The 20,656-nt window shown below is 39.6% G+C and overlaps 1 protein-coding gene across 1 annotated transcript in view; it reads left to right on the top strand.

Annotated features, from left to right (window-relative positions):
* The window catches only part of LOC122816492 (dynein axonemal assembly factor 8-like), a 3,534,829-nt gene that overhangs the window by 2,109,308 nt on the left and 1,404,865 nt on the right, over nt 1-20,656 (top strand). Inside the window, exon 18 of the mRNA XM_044089323.1 lies at nt 5,946-6,096. Coding sequence (XP_043945258.1) covers nt 5,946-6,096 — 151 coding nt within the window. The remainder of the gene's footprint in view (nt 1-5,945; nt 6,097-20,656) is intronic.

Genomic DNA, 20,656 nt, shown 5'->3' with positions numbered 1-20,656 from the left:
AAGAAAACCACTGGTCTAAAAACTATATTTACCAGGAAAGGCTAAAAGTACTGTTCCTTTATTCAGTATCTTAGGGATGATCTATGCTGTACCTTTCATGCTATGAGAGATCTAGTAGTCATAAATCTCTTGTTTCTCTACAAATCAAATGACCCCACTAATACCAGAACCAGGGATCTAAATCTTCACAAGCAGATAAATAAAACATGATGGAGCAGTAGGTTGATCATGAAGTGTCGCCCTTATCTTTGGAACAGATTCCACTGCTAATTAAGCAGTGTTATGTATTATTTTCCTTCAAAGGGAACCCAGATGATTGGATGGGTACTCAAAATTTCACAATGGGTTTGACTGACCTAGCCCTACTTGAGCGAGGATGTACAGTCTAGGAGTGGTTACTGGCAAGTCAGAAATGGTCGAAGACTCAGTTGCTTGTATATCCTGTGATCTTATGATCCTAAGTCATCCTGAACAATAAGGACATGGGGAAAGGAGGAGACACAGTCATTAGATCGTGGGGATTAACTACTTCCATGATCCCTGAAGCTGTTCATAGGTTCATAGGTTTATACTAGGCTATCTGCCCCAAGGCATTTATAAGCCTAGCCCGAATTTTTGTGGCTTACGCCACCCCTTATATGAAAAAATACTGTACCCATTAGTTTGTTGTGCCTCTGTCCAGCAGTGACACAGAGATGATTCCCGGGGTAAACCTACGATCTCCCATCCACAGGTCAAGATTTCTCTTGAACAGAGCCAGCGAGGTGCTCTGCCTCACATGGACCGGGACTCTATTCCACAGCATAGGGAGTCTCTGAGTGATAAATCTATCCCTCCAGCACGTCCTATTTATATCCGTGCTAAGGTTTAAGTCGCTTGCTCTAGTGGTTTTGGTGGATTTGGATTTTTGAGGTGGAGCATGTCCATTAATTCCGGGTTGGACATGGCCTTGTATGTCAGGCACGTCACCTCTGAGCAGACGGTATGCGACTGAATAGAGCTGGAGTTTCTTCAATCTGGCAGCATATGACAGATTTTGGAGTCCCTTTATCCTTTTGGTGAGAAACTTTTGGGGTCTCTCCAATTGCTGCAGATGTCGGGCGAGATACATCCCGAATGGGGCATTGTACTCGATCATTGGTCTGATAAGTGAAGAGTACAGGTGAACAATGACCTCACTAGATCTGGATGTGAATCCCTTCATGATCAGGTGGGCAATGTAGAAGGTCTTTCTAACCACTTTAGCAACATGAGTGTCAAAAGAAAGGCCACTGTCAACCTGGGTCCCCAGGTCCCTGATAACCTCTTCTGTGCTTAGTGGATTGCCACCTATATGGTAGCTTGGGGTTACCTTGTTTTTCCCGAAGGGTATGACTATACATGTTTTGGCATTTAACTTCAGGCCATGGCTCTGGCACCAGCTATCTGTTTCCGTGAGTCCCTTCTGAAGGATATCCGTGTCCGATGCACTTGTCACTATGAGGCCCAGTTTGCAGCCGCCTGCAAACTTTGACAGCCAAAGACCCCCCATGTTGGCCTGTACTTCTGAGAAGTAGATGCCGAACAATAGGGGGCCAAGGACCGAGCCCTGTGGGACACCACTTGTGACCGGCTTGGAGTCTGACATAGCGCCAGCAACTCTAACCCTGTGGGTTCTGTCCTTAAGCCAGTTTGCAACCCATCTTGTGACATATGGGTTTACATTTAAGCTGGTAAGTTTTTTTACAATACCCGAGTGGGGTATTGTGTTGAAAGCCTTTGCAAGGTCAAGGTAGGCTGTATGGACTGCCTTTCCCTCATCAATGGCCTTGGTGACTGTTTCGAAGAAGTTGACCAAGTTCAAAAGGCATGATCTTCCCTTGACGAAGCCAAACTGGGTCAGGTCCAGTGTCTGCAAGTCCCCTATATCTTTGTTTATGAGCTCCATTATGATCCTCTCCATAGCTTTGCAGACTAGACTTGTTAAGCTTATGGGGCGGTAATTACCAGGGTCCGTAGAGGCACCACCTTTGTGGAGTGGGACCACAGTTGCCGTACGCCACTCCTTGGGCACGTATCCTGTGGTAAGGCTGAGATTAAACAGCTGCATTATGTGCGGGTTTAATTCCTCATTTAGCTCGTGTAGCTCACAGCCGGGGACACCATCCGGTCCCATTGATGCTGTGTTTTTAGCTTTAGAGAGAGCAGCTTTCACCTGCGCATTTGAGATGTCTGGGAGGCTACACTCGCTGGGATAGTTATCTCTCCTTTAGGGGAGAGGGGTGAAGTTTGCACTGAACCTGTCTGCCAGTATGTTGGCAATGTCTGTGGGTTCAGTGATTTTTGTATCATTTTGGACTAATTCTGAGCATATCTGGGAGTTTCCACCCAGGTTCCTAACATAGCTGAAAAAGGCCTTATGATTGTCCTTTGAATCCATGGCAATTTTTCTCTCAAAATTGGCCTTAGTTGATTTTATGAGTGCTCGTATTTTTTACTAATAATGATCAGGGTGACTTCCTTTTATGGATTTTGTTCTATCATTTAATAGCTTTCTCCTCTTATTGTAAAGTTTGTTAATGGCTGGGGTCCACCAGACTGGACGTTTGCCCTTTGTGGAAAGAGTCTTGGTTTTATTTGGGATTGCCTGATCCATGCAGTCCTGGAGGTGTTCATAGAAGGCATTTGTAAGGGCTTCCGCAGCTTGGGTTGTGGTTTCCACTGTCTCAGGGGCCTTGAAGGGATACCACACCAGTCTTGAGTAGTGTGAAGTTTGCTTTAGAGAAGTTCTTCACTGTGGTCTTTTTTGTTTGGGGTGGGGGCGGGATGTGGATTTCCAGTGAGATTAGTTTATGATCAGATCTCACCAATGAGGGATATACTTCCGGTGTGGAGCATTTTGTCCCCATGTTTGTGGTAATGAGATCTAGTATATTTTCTCCTCTCGTGGGAACAGTGACTAGCTGTTCCATGGCATTTGAATTTATGAACTCCAGGAACCGTTGGGCTAGAAAGTTAGGGCTTGAGTAATGTTCCCAGTCTATATTCGGGTAGTTGAAGTCACCCAATATGATGGTGTTTGGAGATACATTTATACCCTCCAGTGTCTTCAGGAAGGCTGTGTGGTGTTCCTGAGTTTGAGAGGGTGGCCTGTAGCATGCTACAATTTGTAGAGCAGTTTTGCCTATGGTTAGTTGCACCTGGATGGTTTCCGAAGCTTCGTGCGTTGCCACCAACCTGAAGGTGTGGGTATCCTTTATGAATATGGATACACCCCCTCCTTTTGTGGTGTGGTCCGGGTTTTGGGGCGAATGCATGATATGAGGTAAAACCTAATAGTGCCGGGGTGCTCTCAGGAGCCTTGAACCAGGTTTCAGTTACAGCACAGACATCGATGTTCTCCATACTGAGAAGGGCCTCGAGTGCATTTTGAGATTTAGACTTCTGGCATTGAGCAGCATTACCCTCAGTTTCTTCCCATTTTTGTTTTCTAGGGTGGTAGGTTTAGAATTTGAGCCTTGCCTAAAAAAGGCACTATAGGGGTGGCAAGAGCCTTAGCCAATATCCAGAATGCCAGGGGTGACAGGTGCAAGCCGTCCCTTGCGAAGCAGCGTGGCTTGTCAAGCATGTCATCCCAGGCAGACAGACACTGGATCCCCTTTGAATGACACCAGACATTAAGCCAATTGTTAAAGCTGATCATCTTGTCTCTATATTGTGGCATCATTCTTGGTGAAGGAAGGATACTGCTCAGGGTTAGGGTCATACCTGCCTGGGCTACATAATCAGAGAGCTCCTCTATGTCTCTTTTCATGTAGTCCAGGGAGGTACGTCTCAGGTCGTTCACACCAGCATGGACAATGACTGTGTCATATTTGTACTTGCCGTGGAGTGACCCGAGTGCTTGTGTTATGTGGCGGATTCTAGCGCCCGATAGACAGCTTACTGTGACCCTCTCCTTGTTCAGCCTGGTGAGTGGGACGTCAGTGTGTCTGACTATGGAGTCACCTATGACAAGTATGTTTGGTGTTGTATTTGGCTTTAAGGGCTGTGACTGCTTTGCATACTGCTTTTGTGGTTTATGTGTTGCTTGTGGGGTGTCTTGAGGTAGCAGTTGTTTGGGTGTCTGCTTTGGAGGCCTCTGCTGTTTAGGTAAATTTTTACTCAGAGCCTCCGAGTATGTCTTTGTGTGTTTATGTGTTTGATTCAGTGGTGTGGTAGCATTATGTGAGGCTGGTTTTGTGGTGTGTGTAGTTGCCTTCTCCTCCTGTCTGGTCTTGCCAGTCCTGAGTTGAGAGAGCTCAGCCTCCAGTTTGGCTAAATAGCTGCATCTCTCGCAAGTATTTGTGTTATGTGGGAGGAGGAGAGGGTTGTCTGTGTACATGAGGCAGTTATAACAAGTTGATTCATAGAGAGGTTGTACCCCCATGGAATGGACTGCCAGAAAGGGTGGTGGAGAGAGAATCAACAGAGACATTCAAATGGTCATGTACCAGTTGGTAGAAAGGTGTGGGAAAGAATATACAGGGAGGTGAAGTAGTCATTTCTAGATTTTTAGGAGAATGTTCCATAAACCTAAACATCTAGACACTGTCAGCTTGATGGAGGATAAATAAGGGTGTCATAGGTTTATTTCCTCTTCCTGACATCAGTCCAAAATAATGTAAAGTGATGGGAATCTGATCAATGAAGGTGTCCACACATTCCCAAAATTGAGAAATAGTAGGTCTGTAGTAGTGCCAGTACATGTAGTCATCATATCTAAAAATGTGCAGTCAAAATATTCACTAATTTACTGCATATGAAGAATGAAGAAATCATTCAGTCATGCCTCTCAGCATCTGAGGTGTAAAAATCGTATTGACTTAAAAAAAAAAAAAAAACAGCAGAGGATCAAAAACGAGAAACATCTTATTTTTCAGAATTGAAGATCCTCATGTACTAACTCCATACAGTTACTGATAAGTGTTAGTACAGGCTTCATTTCCTTATTTAATTATAATTGGACCGTTGTATAGGTCTGACATAATGAGGAAAATCAGTAAATCTAGAAATGCCTACATTAAAATTTAAGGGCAAAAATCATAGCATTATGCCTGAATCATAGAACTTGAGGGGATATACCTCCAGTAGACCATTAAGGAACAGTCCCATCTCCCTGCAATTATCCATTTATATACAAACACACACACACACACACAGACTCAGAACTGCTTATAGTAAGGAATTTTCTGCCGAGTAAAGTAAAAAATTGTATTAAAGCATCCATGGAGCTAATACTTTGGACAAACTGAAGAAGGTTAACTTAAATGATGTAACAAATGGTGAACTTTGCAGAATCTGGTAGAATCATTTTGTAGTACTTGAAGGGTTTGTTTAGCAGGGCGGAATCAGTGGAAGTGTTAAAGATGATTTTCAGCATATTATTTTAAAAGGGGTGCATTGCATAAAGTGGAACCCATTGAATATTTTTAATCACTGAAAAAGGTAATAAATAAGGTAGCCTTATACATACTTTCTGGTGTAATTTACCCCATGTGGTCTGATTTTATGTTAGAATGCCCTTAGCTCAATATCTCCTAATGCAGTAGTCTGTGGCTTACCTTGTATTTGTTCTGATCTTAACCCAGAAGTGCAGAGCAAAATATAGAACCTTACATTTAGGGATAAAGTGAGGAAGGGAAGCATGTTCAATAAACCTAAATGTCTGGACACTGTCAGCTTGATGGAGGAAGAATAATAGTGTCATTAAACAGATTGTTTTAGCATTCACTGCAAAAGATCATCACACTGATCAGGAATAGGATGGTTGACCTGAACAGAATTTAATAGAGCCAGCATACAAACACTGAATGAGATGGAAAGACAAACACTTGAATGCAGTATATGTAAATTACCTTGCTAATATGATGACATGATGTTCCAGAAGCTCAGATAGTATAATCAGCTGTTATTGTTTGATACAGATACCTGTTTATGGCTCACCACCAGCCTGTTCTTCTGCATTGCACACCGATATTGTTGGTAATGATACAGCCACTGAGCTGCCGTCCTGCTGTCTACTACTGCTGCTGAGGAAAGAGAATGCAAGCCATCATATTCCAGGACTCCTTAGAGGTATTGAAGTATTCTAGCTTTACATTTTTGTAAACATTTGCACTGTTTGCATCATATTGTTCTGAATTATGATATGCTGTATATGAAAATGACTTGCTGTTTGAAACTGTGATCCTCTGAACATGGCAGCTTTATGCTATTTTTAAGGAAAGAAACCAGGAAATCTGACTTCAGAGGCCTTCTGAAGTTGGTAGCTGTTGAGATTTCTTTTTGATATCCCAGCTCAGTACAATTTAGAAATGTCTGCAGCTTTTACACTCAGGGGTGCATGCGCCTTCTGCTGGCACTTGTCATAACCGACTAGGAGGGCCTGCTTACCTACTCAAGTCCCCAATTCTTTTCTGCCACCTGTAGAGTTCTGATATTGATCATAATATACATCATGACAAAGTTATACATGTGTTGCCTAATATCTCACAGACTTGTAAATCTCCCTGCAGTCATCAGATCAAAAACCAAGACCTGTACACCAGCACTGAATATACTGCCTTGGAGAGGTGAACAATGTCAAAACTGTCACACATACCTGGACATTAATAGAACCACCAGAACAAGGATGTGAGAGGAGCTTGAGGTCTTTATTCAGTGCCAACAAGATGGTGACTAGCCCATAGGCTGATATGTAGAGTCCTTCATTTTATTCTGGTTCTGTATCAGACAGATGAGAGATGGATGGGAATCAAGAGGCCATGTGTTAATCAAAGCCTAATCTGTCAGGATCCATCCTAGAGTCAACCTCCACTGCTTGCATACCACCAGCTCTCCCTTGACTGCCAGAAGATAAAGTTCATACCGTTTGTTTACAAAAGGAGCAGGAGAGATGAACCCAAAGCAGCCATCTTGGAGAATGTATCACTGGGATTCAGTGATGACGTCCACAGTGGAACATTTTAGAGCTGAACTACACCCAGCCTAAGCCACACTGAGTAAGTGTCCTAGCAAAGGCTTGGTGATTAAACTCAGGTTTGGCAAGTCTGCTGTTCTGGTCCTCTCCTAGTCAAGGAAGGCTTGCTGGCTAGGGTAGTGGAACAACCTTCAGGTTTTCATGCAGTATTTGAGTCCACAACGATGGCTTAAATGTTGGACATAATGAGTTATGTTCAACATCTAATGAAATCTTTTTTTGTGATTTTTGGACCATACCTTGAGGGAGTATAGTTTGTCACCTGTGTTAAGACCTAGTTTGACTAAATATTGTTTCTGACTTGCAGTACTCTAGATGTTGATACTCTGTATAGACTGATAGTGCCTACCTGACATTTGCTGACCATCTGGAATGTACAGTGAGCTGACTCCTGTACTTGATGCAGAGAGGACTGTTTGTTTTTCCTTATTCTCAGCCTGGAAAGTATTTCTTGAGAGTCCAAAGTCTCTGTTTTTTGTCCTAGAAATTCTTCTAAACCGAGACCTTCTTTTCCTCATGATTATGTCTGTGGAATGATTCTAAGGTAATGCAGTTGACTGTTTTATTTTTCCCCTCTGTCTTTACATAAAAAAATGGTTAAATCATTTTCTTGGTAGAAGAATGAATAGCTATGGATCATCTCTGTCATGGAACTTTCCCAGATGACATTTATTTTCTCTGGAAGTATCCAAATTCAACGTTTTCTACTCCCAAGGAGGTAGTCCTGTGATGAGGTGGAATTACATCCCTGCAAAGCATACCAGGGCAGATTCCTTTATGATTTCTTCAGTCTAACATAGGTGCCAGAAACAATAATACTTTTCTATCTTACTGCTGGGTAAGGAGCTCAAAGAGCTCAGAGTGTTGGATAGGATTGGAAGACTTGTGTTCTCCATTACCACTTTATTCATTGTATCCCGTAAATATCTGGCTACTCTTTTCCAGTAACGTTTCTCCCTTGTGGACCAGGCTTTAGAGAGGCTTGGCTGAGTTCATAATTCTGGAGTCAAGGAGTCTTTAGAAAAGATACTTATAACAACAACAAGTTTTCATATTTATTTTATTTATTTATTTATTTATTTATTTTGCTTATGTTAACTGGGATAGTCTGACTGGACATGAGAACCCCTTTTCAGTGAAGGCCTGGGAAGAAGAATTTTGCAGTACAGTAACAGAATATACAGTAGCACTGAACATGGTACAAACATGTGAAAGTGTTGCATGTGAATTTATAATACAGTATCAGATGTACTGTAGCATTTAACATGGTGTAAGCATGTATAGACATTGCATATACATTTACATCAGATAGTCATATGTAATTTAACAAAATGTTCCAGTGCATGGTTGCAGGTACTATGTACAATACAGTGTTTTACCATTGATAAGTTAATTTGGTAGTCAACACTGTACTCATAAAGTAAGAGGTAAAAGTTAGAGATTAGTAAAGAGGGAGAAGAGAGTCCAGATGGAGTGACATGCTTATGAATGGAAGTAATGATTACAGAGGTATATACAGGAGTGAGATGCTTATGAAGAGGAAAATTGATTAGTAAGGTGGATAAAGACAAGATGAGGAATTAAGGGGGTTGCGAGGGGCAAGAGTACTTAACAGAGAAGAGAATAGTAGGAAGCAGATTAGTAGATTCATAGTGCTAATTTTCACTAGGTTTATGCTGCAGTCTGGACAAGCAGTCATAGATGTATGGCTGCACTGGATGACATGGCTCTAGCTCTCAACTTTTAAGTGTGAGCTGCAGGCCATTCTAGGTGCCCCTGTCTTCAGTGATGTCCTGTTTGGGCAGGCTTCCCAAGACATGGCTGAAGACCTTCAAAAGAGGAAATGGGTATTGACCACCACAGAGGGTTTTTTGCAATGTGCCTATTGTCTCAAGATGAATCATCTTCCACTTAGAATGACGAGGGGCCCAAAGTATTTTGAAGTATTGATTCTCTTGGCTGTACCCACAGTATCTCTCTGGAAGTTGATTTCACTAGCACCAACAGTGCAGTTCTGACTGCCCCATAGGACTCAAAAAATGGAATTCAGCCATGCTAGGAGTGTTTGACACACAAATTAATAATAATAAGTTTACTGCTTTCATATTAAACTGTTGTAAGACTTCGTCAGAACTTGGAAAAAACACTCAAAAGTAACATATTTTAAAATACTTTTGTCGTGACATCACAAAGTCACTTGTATCTAAATCAAGTAACATTTTTGTTGATTTAAAAATGCATGCTAAAAATGTTTATACTAAATGCATACACACACACACACACACACACAAAACCATTGCACCATGACTTTCCTAATATCCAAAACTAAGAACAATAAAAATCAAAAAATTCTGTGCATATAAATATAAAAATGTAAATATGACTGCACATAACCCGTAACACATATAATATACATAGTACATGTGAAGTATAGTCATGTGTGTATATATATATATATATATATATATATATATATATATATATATATATATATATATATATAGTAAATTAAAATTGTTATATATGTTCAATATATATATATGTGTATATATATATATATATATATATATATATATATATATATATATATATATATATATATATATATATATATGTTATGGGTAGGTGTGTTTATTGACATTTACATTTTTGTGTGTATATGCATAGAATTTTTGGATTTTTTTGTTTTTAGTTTCGGATATTAGTAACAAAAGCACTAGAGGAGGAAGGCAACAAGTCCTTGCTGGTAAAAAGAATCTTTTATTACCACAAACGGCTGGAACAAGACGAAATCCAATACACTCCAAGGCACAAACGCTATGTCTCCACACCTGCGTTTTCGTTTCCGACACTTTTTCAGATGCAATACAATTCAAACCTTTTAACCTGCCTTATATATACATCCAATTGATATCAATTAACAAATTAAAACACCAATTTATAATTAATTATCTAATAAACATATACTAATCATACTTAAAACAAACCTTAAAAAACTTTTTAATAACTCATGAATTTGGAAACTAGACCAACCCTTCACTTTACTAACAACCAAGCAAACTACATTCATTTACAAAAACATAAAACCCTATAAATCGTTCATCCATATAAAAAATCATACTCTACATACTATAATGTTAAAAAATCTGCCTATATCTATTACATTTTATTGGTACACATACTCCCTCTAGTGTACAAATGGAAATGTTGCACGAAATGAAGAGAATTCTTTTTGTATATAAACTATCAAAGTTATACCTTCCTATCTTAGTTTCGGATATTAGGAAAAATGTTGCTATAATATTTACGTATACATACATATGCATACATATATATATATATATATATATATATATATATATATATATATATATACACACACACACACATTTTTAGTATATATTTTTAGCATTTATATTTAAATAAATGAAATACTTTCATTGATTTAGATACAGCAGGCGACGTGTGATGTCACAATAGTAGTATTTTAAATGTGTTGCATTCAAGAGTTTTTCCATGTTTTAATGCAGCCTTCTAGCAGTTTAAGATGAACGTGCTAAACGTAGTTGTTAAATTGTGTGTCAAATACTCATGGTATGGTTGAATTCCATTTTTTTTTGTTTGTTTGAGTTCAGTAATGGTACTGCTAATAATTTATGTTAGTACCCTAAAGGACACTGGTTCTGTAAATTTTCCCCAGCCTAGAGAGCCATTACTTTAGATTGGTGCATTCTAGACATAGTCTCAGATGACAGCATTTCAGAACTATTAGTCTCCCTATTTATTTATGTATTGACATTTGATTACCAGGAAAGTCTGACTGGGTAGAAGCCCATTTTCAGAGGAGGCCTGGGAGTAAGCTCCAAATTATTAAAAAACATTTTAAGAACAATAATTTTACAGTCTTCAAAAATAAAACAAAAACATCTGCAGTTTAAATAATTATAACAAATTTGACATAATATAATAGCATTGGTTAAAAATCGATACAAGGTATATGACAGTCATTTAATATTTAGAGAAATTTTAGTTTGTAGAAAAATTAAAGGTAAGTTAGTATGATACAAATAGGAATTGCAATATGAAGTGAGAGAAAAAGCAGGCTTATGGTATATTTAGAGAGAAAGTTAGGGAAGAGAAATAGATAGTAGGGACGCCATGATGAGGGAGCCACAGTCGTGCAGCAGTTAACGTTGTCACCTCACAACAAGAGGTTCTGCAGTTCAGTTCTTGGCTGAGGTGCCTTCTGTGCAGAGTCTGCATGTCCTCCCTGCATTCGTGTCTGTTTCCTCCGGGTACTCCAGTTTCCTTCCAAATTCCAAAGACATGCATCTGGAGCATTTCTCCCCGGGCCTCCACTGAAAATAGGCTCTGTCCTAGTCAGACTTTCCTGATCAACAAATGTTAAATAAATAAATAAATAGCAGTAAGGAAGTAAGTAAATAAGGGAGAGTATGGAGGTATACGGAATGTAAGGGTACTTGTTCACATTTAGGGATATAGTTTATCCTAGTTTTGAGCAAGAACAAAGCTAGAGTTTAGCTAGGAAGTCTTTCAGAGTGATTTTGAAAGATGGGAAAGAGGGTATAGATGTGATACAAATATTTTACTAAGGTACCAGGTGTTCTACACATAGTTTGAGAGACAGACCCAAACTCTTCTCAGGTAGGAGTCATAGAGCATGTTCATCCTTTAGAGAAAAGCAGTGGGGGGGCTTGTGTCCAATATTTTTTATCTCAACAGCCTCATTGAGGATATCCTGTATGTCATATTCATATTTTGGATGGTAACTCTTTAGGGAAATCATGGCAGTTGGGTTGGTATTGCTGACATGATGCATGCCTTTTGCAGAAACAATGTCTGGAGTCTGCATAGTAGGCTGCTTTGGCTCACTCTGGTGGAGGATTACCTTCAGTACAAAGCATTACTGTTTAGTTTCAGCCCTGTCCCTACATTTTTTCATCAAGATGGCAACCACTGCAAGTGGCTGTTTAGTTTCTTCTTTGTTCCCAGAGTGTTTGTCATGGTGCCAGTCACTGTGGTAGAGGCCTTGCAGTAGAAGGAGACACTTGGTTGGGTTGTCCAGCCAAGGGTGTCCCTGGCAGCTCCCCTTATTTGAGTCCACTAGTGTTTGCAGTTCCTGTGAGTAACAGTAAAGCTGAGTGGATTGCACTTATTGTGGCAGAGTTGCATTTGTACCTGTTGACCATCTACTCATTGCCATGACCATACTCATTTGTCACCATCGTTGGGGTTAGTCTGCAGTCATGAGAAGTTTTTCCTGTTGCTGAAGTTTACAGATATGAGGGCCTGCTATACCTTACTCTTTGAGCATGTACATTCCAATACACAGTACATGAAAGCTATCATATGGATGTGTCTTAGCAGAGCTAAGTGCATGTCACTATCCTGTATTTTGCATATTATGTACCCTTTGCCCCACAAGGTATCAGCATTGCAGCAGGCTGGACTGCCTTTTTCCCCCCATGGTAGGTGACCTAGAATTGATCATTCAGTTCTCTCCTCCAATGGTGTCTCAGTTGTACAGGTTATTAGTTGATCTCAGATCATTAAGGTCACATTCTGGCCTTGATTCATCTGCATCACTTACCTGAAAGACTCTGTTACTCTGCAGTGTCATTCATTTCTGCTTGCATAGAGGATCAGGTGAGGTTGTAGTTGATCGAGCAAATGTGAATCATCCTGCACTGCCTGGGCCTCATGACACTTGCTGTCTTCACAGACCCATGTGTATGCTAGCAGATGAGGGTTCTGAAATGGTCAATGAGTTACTAGTAGCTGGAAAGTCATCATACCTTCCTAGAGTTGCTGTTAGAATTAGACCCATAGTACCAGACTGTAGAGTGGTGGATGATTCCCATCAATCTCATCATGGGGTTTCCCCTTTCTGTCAAACTCACTGGAGTGTATGATGACAAATACTTCATTGGAGTGTTGGGTAGCTCACTTGCATTTTTTCCTTGTTCTGGGATGATACAGTGTTCAGGAAAGGGAGTTCATTTTAAACCAGCGTGATCTGACAGTGATGTTTTTTGATATCTTAGCTCTTGAAAGAGAAGTGAGACCAAAACCAGAGCTCCACCCCCTTATTGTTAGACAGCAAAACCAATGAGTGTAAGGGAACAAATAGAACAGCACATATGTATACCTTTTGCAAATAATTGGAAATGTTGTTCCGTGACTGGGGTAAGGATCCAAGCCTGCCTCTCTCTTACCACTGTTGACATCCTGGGGAAAATGAACATATTGGCTGACTCCAGTATTTGAAGTTGCAGCTGTCTATACAAGAGATGAGAATAAAGAAGACTTGTTTGATCATGCTCTTCTGGGAATGTGGCACTGTTGATATTAACCCTGTTTGCCACATGAGAGAATGGTAGTCTTCATTCATTTGCAGAGAAGTTTCTTGAACACCTTTCCTGTTGATACTATATATCCTATCAATATTCATCATTGGCCAAGAATAGTACTGTTCAGGCCATATGCTCCCTGGTACTAAAGGAACCTATTCCACTACAGTTGAAGGAAATACTCCTTGTTTTGAATAACAACCAACATCATCTCAGGGCTTGACTATTTCTGTAGAGCATGTGCTTCCACTTTGACTTCCTAGGGAAATATTAGAGGTGATTATGTCTGCTAGAAAACCTTACATTTATCAAGGGTACTTTGTGAATTGGTAGAGCTTCTTCATCTCGCCAGGAAGGGCCCTATATGGCACCAGTCAGTTTGCTGTAAGTGGTTCTGATCTATCTAAGTCATTGGTTTGAGTTGCCTTTTATTTATTCAACTGTCAGGATGCATGTCTATGCTATGTTTGTATATCATGATCTCATGTGGAGCAGTACTGCAGCCTAGAACAGTCTTATTAAGCAGCTCTTTAAAGAGGTAATGGTTCTTTCACTACTGAAGAAACATGCTCATCTTTGAGACTGGAACTTTTTGACTGGCTTTCACTTAACTAACCAGTTCAACAGCTCTGACGTTCGTCTCTTGGCAGATGTTTTTCTTGGTGGCCATCACATTATCTTTTGTAAGATATCTGTGTTGTAGACCTTTATGCATAGGCAGCCATCTTTGGTCTTTCACAAGAATCAAGTGTCTCATAAGATATTTTGGTTTTACTTCCAGGAGGGTCACTGTGGTAATAGCGATAGCAGTGTCCTTTTAAGATTCCTTAGTCTTACTTCAGGAAGGATCACTGTGATAATAGACTACAGCAATTGGGGGTCACAATCAAAGCATAACTGGTTCAGCCATTTTTTTTCTTTTGCCATCTTGCTTCCCTGAGAAGGCCAGCAGTAGTCTTATACATTGTACATACTATTGCTCATTTGTGCAAAACTTCAGTGTAAGTAATGATGATGTTTACCTACTGTAGTTCTCACCATAGTTTTGCTCTTAGTTACTCAGCTTCATTTCTTTTGTGACAGCTTGGCTGCTCAACTGTGTTATGGTTTTAGTATTTTAACATTTGTATTGTAGGTTTTTGTGATGTGGTTTTGGTCATACGTGTATTTTATTTAACCAGTTATTTATGGTTAATGTAACTAATGTATCAAATTTTTAATTTATTAATCTCGTTTTATGGAGTTTGTATTTGATTAGGTTGTTTAAATCTAAAAGACTGTTTGGTTTTTGATGCACCTATGCTCTGATGCAGTCTGTTGTGTCAAATGAAAGCACTTAGCAGGGGTGTTTTTCACCAACTCACAGTTTATTAAATATGTTTTGCTTTTCAAATTTATTTAGAACTTGGACTTCGTGGTCAGCACTCCCTTTTGTTTTATTGCTTTTCATTTCTTTCATGAATGTTTTTGTTTTAGTTAAAAGGCCTTTTTACTAGCAGTCCCTTCAGTCATTTTTGTTGGGTAAGCAAAATGCTAATATAAAGGATTCTATTTGACATAGCCTTGGCTGGATATATTTTCTTTATAATTCAGCATTTTGTAGTATTTATTTATTTACATTTGTTTACTAGGAAAGTCCGGCTGGGCACAGGTGCCATTTTTTAGCAGAGGCTCAGGGAGAAAAGCTCCAAATAATAATAGCAAAACATAATCCTGTGGAAACCTCTGTAATGATGCACATGCCAAGTACATATACATAGTTATTTACTTCTTCAGAGTGCTGTCATTTCTTTTCTGCTGCTATTATTAGTAAATAACTGTATTTGTATATCATAAAATTATTGTCCAGTTCCCACATCAGGATTGTTTATACCAGGGGCCTCAAAGTCAAGGGAGCATGAGGACCGTAAATAACCCCAAGGATTTTTTTTTGGGGGGGGGCCGCAAGTCCAAATCATCCACAAACTATATAATTTTATTTTTTTTTTAATTAGCAAAAAAGTTACAAAAATATTTGGTTTGAAGCAACAAACCAATACTATTCTATTGTTTTAGTTTCAAATATTCTAGTAATTGCACCTAAATCTATGACAGAAAATTTGTTGTCTATGAAAATTATTGCATTTCTTCATTTTGACTACTTAACTGACAAAGTTTTGCAGAGACCAGGACGTCAACATTAGGCTTTATGTCACGTGATGCAGCCACTTGCAAGGTAGCTGTTAAGTGTTCATCTGTCATCCTTGACCAGAAAACAGATTTGTTGAGCTTCATAGATGAAAAAAACTGTTCACAAATCGCAAGGATTCTATCAGCCATGGAGAAAAGCTTTGGAAACTTATCTCAGCTCGTATACTTATAAAAGTCTGCAACACCAGCATCTATGAACTTCTGCTTCAGAACACTATCGCACTGAAGTTCCAACAACTCCATCTGGAATTCTTCAGAGACAGTGTCAACATATATGGAGAATGGCGTTGTAAAGATGGCAAAGAGGGGTTCTAGTGCCTCGAAATCCCGAAACTGATGGTCAAATTCTGTTCGTAATTTGCTGACTGTGTCTGAATATTCTTTCAAGAACTGTTTTTTGACTATTCCAAGTGGCTGTAAGGCAGTGAAATGAGGTAGGTTACCATCAATCAGCTGTTTTGCCCACAGGGAAAGTTTACATCTGAAAGCCTTGACACTGTCATACATCCGTGTTATTGTCTGTTTTGTGCCCTGGAGCTTGAGGTTGAGTTCATTAAGATGTTGTGTGATATCCATCAGAAAAGCAAGGTTAGATATGAAAAATGGATCAGCTAGCTGAGGAATTTCATTTATTTCCTGTCGAAGTGCAAAGAATCGTTTCAGCACATTTCCCCTACTTAGCCATCTGACTTCAGTATGATAAAGTAATTCTCCATATTCGGTATCAAGGTTAGACAGAAAGTCATTAAACTGGCGGTGATTTAGACTTCTAGCATGTATAAAGTTAGTCACCCTAACAACAACATCCATGACTTCCTTCATTTGGAGACTTTTTCCACACAATGCTTCCTGGTGCAAAATGCAGTGAATTGCAATGAAGGTGTGAGTGACACCAACACTGTTGCGCTTTGCTTTCAGTAACCCAACAACACCAACTTTTTCAGAAAACATTGAGGGTGCACCATCAGTTGCTACTGAAACAGGCTTATCCCATAGCAATTCTGACTTTTCTAGACATTTTTCAAGTTCGCCAAATACATCACACCCCGTGGTTGTGCCTTTCAATGGTAACAGGTCTAGTAATTCTTCCGTAACATTCAAGTTCCTGTCCACACCTCGAATGAAGACAGCGCAGTATGTGGTATCTGTTATGCCAGTGCTCTCATCAAGGGCAATTGAAAAAGCTTCAAACTGTTTGCCGCTGCAAGTAGCTGCTGGTGTACATTGCTGGCCAATTCAGTAATTCTGCTGCCCTCTGTATTTGCAGAGAAACTTATACCTACAAACAATTTCTTCTTGTCTGAGCAAAGAATTTCACTTGCTTTTATGAAGCAGTTTTTAATGAACTGGCCTTCAGTGAATGGATGGGACAATTTCACAATCATTTCACTGATAAAGCTTGCTTGTACTGAATCTTCATTCATTTTGTTAAGGTTTGTGAAGATGTTTCGCTGCTTGCCAAAGGCTGATTTTAGTTGTTTAACTTTCTATTCCCTCATTTTGCATGTAATCACATCATATTCGTTACCATGCATAGTTTCATAATGTCTCCGTACATTGTATTCCTTTGGAATGAAAACCGATTTATAGAAGATTAGGCATTTGATTTGACTATTCAACTCCGTGAAAAAATATAATTTTTCCCACTTCTCTTGGAAAACACGCTTTTCATCTACAATCTTTCGTTTCTTGGATGACAACATCACTAATACTCACTTATAATATTAGTCTGCAATAAATAAAAATACAAAGAAAATTATAGTGGTTTCCAAATTTTCTAGCGCTGAAACAAGCACTTCCTTAGTAACAGATGATGACCACATATTATAAATAAGTATTCTCTCTCTCACTGTTTTCCATTCCTGCCACAAAATAACCTTCAAATGTTGTCTAATTTTGAATTAGTACAAACTTTAGTTAGGCTCACATACATGCACACATACACAGAATGATCTTTGCATAATCAACCCACACTATCCCGAGTTCCCCAAGACAGCTGCATAAACCACCAGGAACAAAGATATCCAGCAGCTAGTGCAGACTGCAGAGATAACCGGCAACTACCAAGTCAGACATTCCTGGTAATCAAATGTCAATAAACAAGTTCATCAGTCACACATTTGTGAATCCTGGGTGGTACAAGGGGATAGGAGTTATGTAGGGTTCTCTGTACCGGCAGTCTTCTAGGTAAGCAATAGCTTATGACTCAGCTTGTCTAAGTATGTACAAGCACCGAAATGACCCATTTTATTTTGCCCAGTGATCACATCAGCAGTTTGCCAAGTATGCACAAGCACCAAAATGAAACATTTCCCCACTGCTCCCTTTTCATTAGTACAGAGTACAACAAAGTCAAATAAACATACAGTATTCTCCAAGGGCAGCATATAAAAATTTACACTGCAACCATAACTTTCAACCCTCCATCTCCAAAGTGAGGAAGACTACCTCTTTTAATGTGTGGCAAATGTGCAAAATGATTAATCCCTGGATATAAATTGTAATGGTTACATTCCAGAGATTTTCTTAACTATAGAAATGAAACCAAGATTGTACACCACCACTTCTATGGCTTTTACCCTCTGAGAATTAAAACGTGTTTGGACCCTGATGCAGTTTTTAATAACTTAGTCTTACAATCAAGAAAAGAGGAACGAAAATCACCCTATCTTTATTAAAGTACAGAGAATCTGCTTGCAGCCGCGTTTGGTGCCCTGTGCTGCAAGCAAGTTCTCTATATTTTAACAAAGATCCGAAGAGAACTACAATCGCTACAACATCTTACCTCACTACTTTAAATAGATCTGGAGATGTGCTTCTTTCTCATCAGAGAATTATAGTACAGGCTTCTTTAATTTTTTTCCTTAGTTCACAATTCCCACACTCCTCTCCCAATTTCAGGGTCAGTCTGCTGGAAGGAGATGATCCGACACAATGACACCCAAAAGCTAGTTCCACTCCTTGGAAATATATTTTAATTCACATAATTGAATTGAACAAATGTGCCTAATTTGAGAAGGAGATGCCATTGGGAGGAGGAAAAAACACCTGACTGCAACCCTCCAATCACATCTCCACTCTGTTAGGCACGTATGGTGATATAATCTATACAGGATGTACAGAGGAGACGTATGGGAAAAAAAAAAAAAAAACCTTCACACAACTGGAGCCCTACTAAGTGATCGCGGGCCATGAAAAAAAAACTGCACACAACCGGAGCCCTACTAAGTGATCGCGGGCCATGGAAAACTACTTTGCGGTCCGCATGCGGCCCGCGGGCCATGTGTTTGAGATCCCTAGTTTATACTGTTTTGGGAAGGAATGTGCTGTTGATAGCTGTCACAAGTGCCACAGTTACAGCCCAGCTACTTAACACTGAAGGCTGGAAAATTGATGACCTGCTTGCATATGACAGTGTTTGAGAGGTTTGTGCATGGAGACTTGCAAGTGGGTCTTTTTCAACTCCTTGGTCATCATAAGTTAGGGCACAGCAGCAAGAACTAACACTTTTTGGGAAGGTCCAGGCTTGAACCTTCTTGAGGCACATTCATCATTTATCAAGCCCCTAGATCCTCCAAGTTGCAAACTCTCCTTCAGCTAGCAAGGGACTGAGCCCTAACTAGTACTTGATTGAGGAAGATGGGATTAAGGAAGGCACGCCTTTAGCTTCCACCATGGTGGAAGGTGCATCCCACAGTATTTGCACTGTTCTTTTTAAGGAAGATTGGCTGGCACCCATAGGTGTTATGTCTGATTCATTTTGTCATTTATGGTTGATACTTGAGACTAGGGGGTCCTTCATATGCAAGTATTGATCACAAACGTTTCATCTTGTTTTCCTGTTTCAGACCACCTTCTCAAAACATAGGCATCAAGTAAATATATGATAGCTGGTGAGATGTTGAATCATTGGTGCTGGAGCTCACTACCTGACATTTCATCTGAAGTTCATACTAAATCCAATACAAGCTTTTCCTCCACTTATGCTTCCTTTGGCTAATAATCCAGCACAGATTCTTGATCATTTGATACCAGGAACTGGTCTATTACATGCTCACCCTTGCATGTTCTCATGCTTGAAGGCTTTCTGGTCCATGGTACTCCCTTGCTGTACTAGTAGTTCTGTGAGAATTCAGAGGGTCTGAGGTTCACTGCTTCAGAAATAATCATAGTCCTGTGGGATGTCCCCATTTTCAAAGATGCTTTAAAGCTTATGAGGCGCAGATTAAGCTGGTCCTGGATAACCTGTTTTCTCCCTTAGAAGCTTTTGGCTGAGTTTCTGTGGAAGACACTTGAGGATCTTTGGGTTATCCACCTTTGGAGCAACTTTTTAGGGAGAAATCTGGGGACTCCTGACTCTGCCCTGTCAGCCCTCAAAAAAATCCAACATCCTTTATAAGCTGCTTTCTGAAGGCCTGACCAGTTCACTATGCATCCAAGTGCTGATGCCTTTGTGACATCTTTAGTCTGACATAGGTCCTAGAAACTGCAGCATTTTCTCAACTTGCCTCTTGGCAAGGGGTCTAGCATTGTGGAAAGGTGTGTCAAGAGAATTTACTTCTCCATTGCATTGGAGCTGAAGGCATTTCATAGGTTCATAGGTACTTCCTGGGCTTTTAATCCATGAGAATCTTTAGAAGCTTAGCCATAAATTCCCAAGATATTTCTAGCACTTAAATTTTAAGTACAAATAATCCGGATGTGATTAGAAGATTTACATGTTGTCCATATCCATAACGGACAAGGATGTGCTAAACCAGGGGTGAATTTATGTTTACCCACCCATTCATCTAGATTATGTTTAAATAGTACAACAGAACTATATTGCTTTATTTGGAGACGATGATGATTCCAAAGAAGTGGTATTCTCTATGATACATATTTATTGCTTTATTTGGAGACGATGATTCCAAAGAAGTGGTATTCTCTATGATACATATTTATTGCTTTATTTGGAGACGACGATGATTCCAAAGAAGTGGTATTCTCTATGATACATATTTATTGCTTTATTTGGAGATGACGATGATTCCAACGAAGTGGTATTCTCTATGATACATATTTATTGCTTTATTTGGAGATGACGATGATTCCA

This window comes from Protopterus annectens, chromosome 12.part0 (assembly GCF_019279795.1).
Source record: "Protopterus annectens isolate FY-2018-M chromosome 12.part0, PAN1.0, whole genome shotgun sequence".
NCBI classification, from domain to species: domain Eukaryota; kingdom Metazoa; phylum Chordata; order Ceratodontiformes; family Protopteridae; genus Protopterus; species Protopterus annectens.
This window is presented reverse-complemented; position numbering and strand designations above follow the sequence as displayed.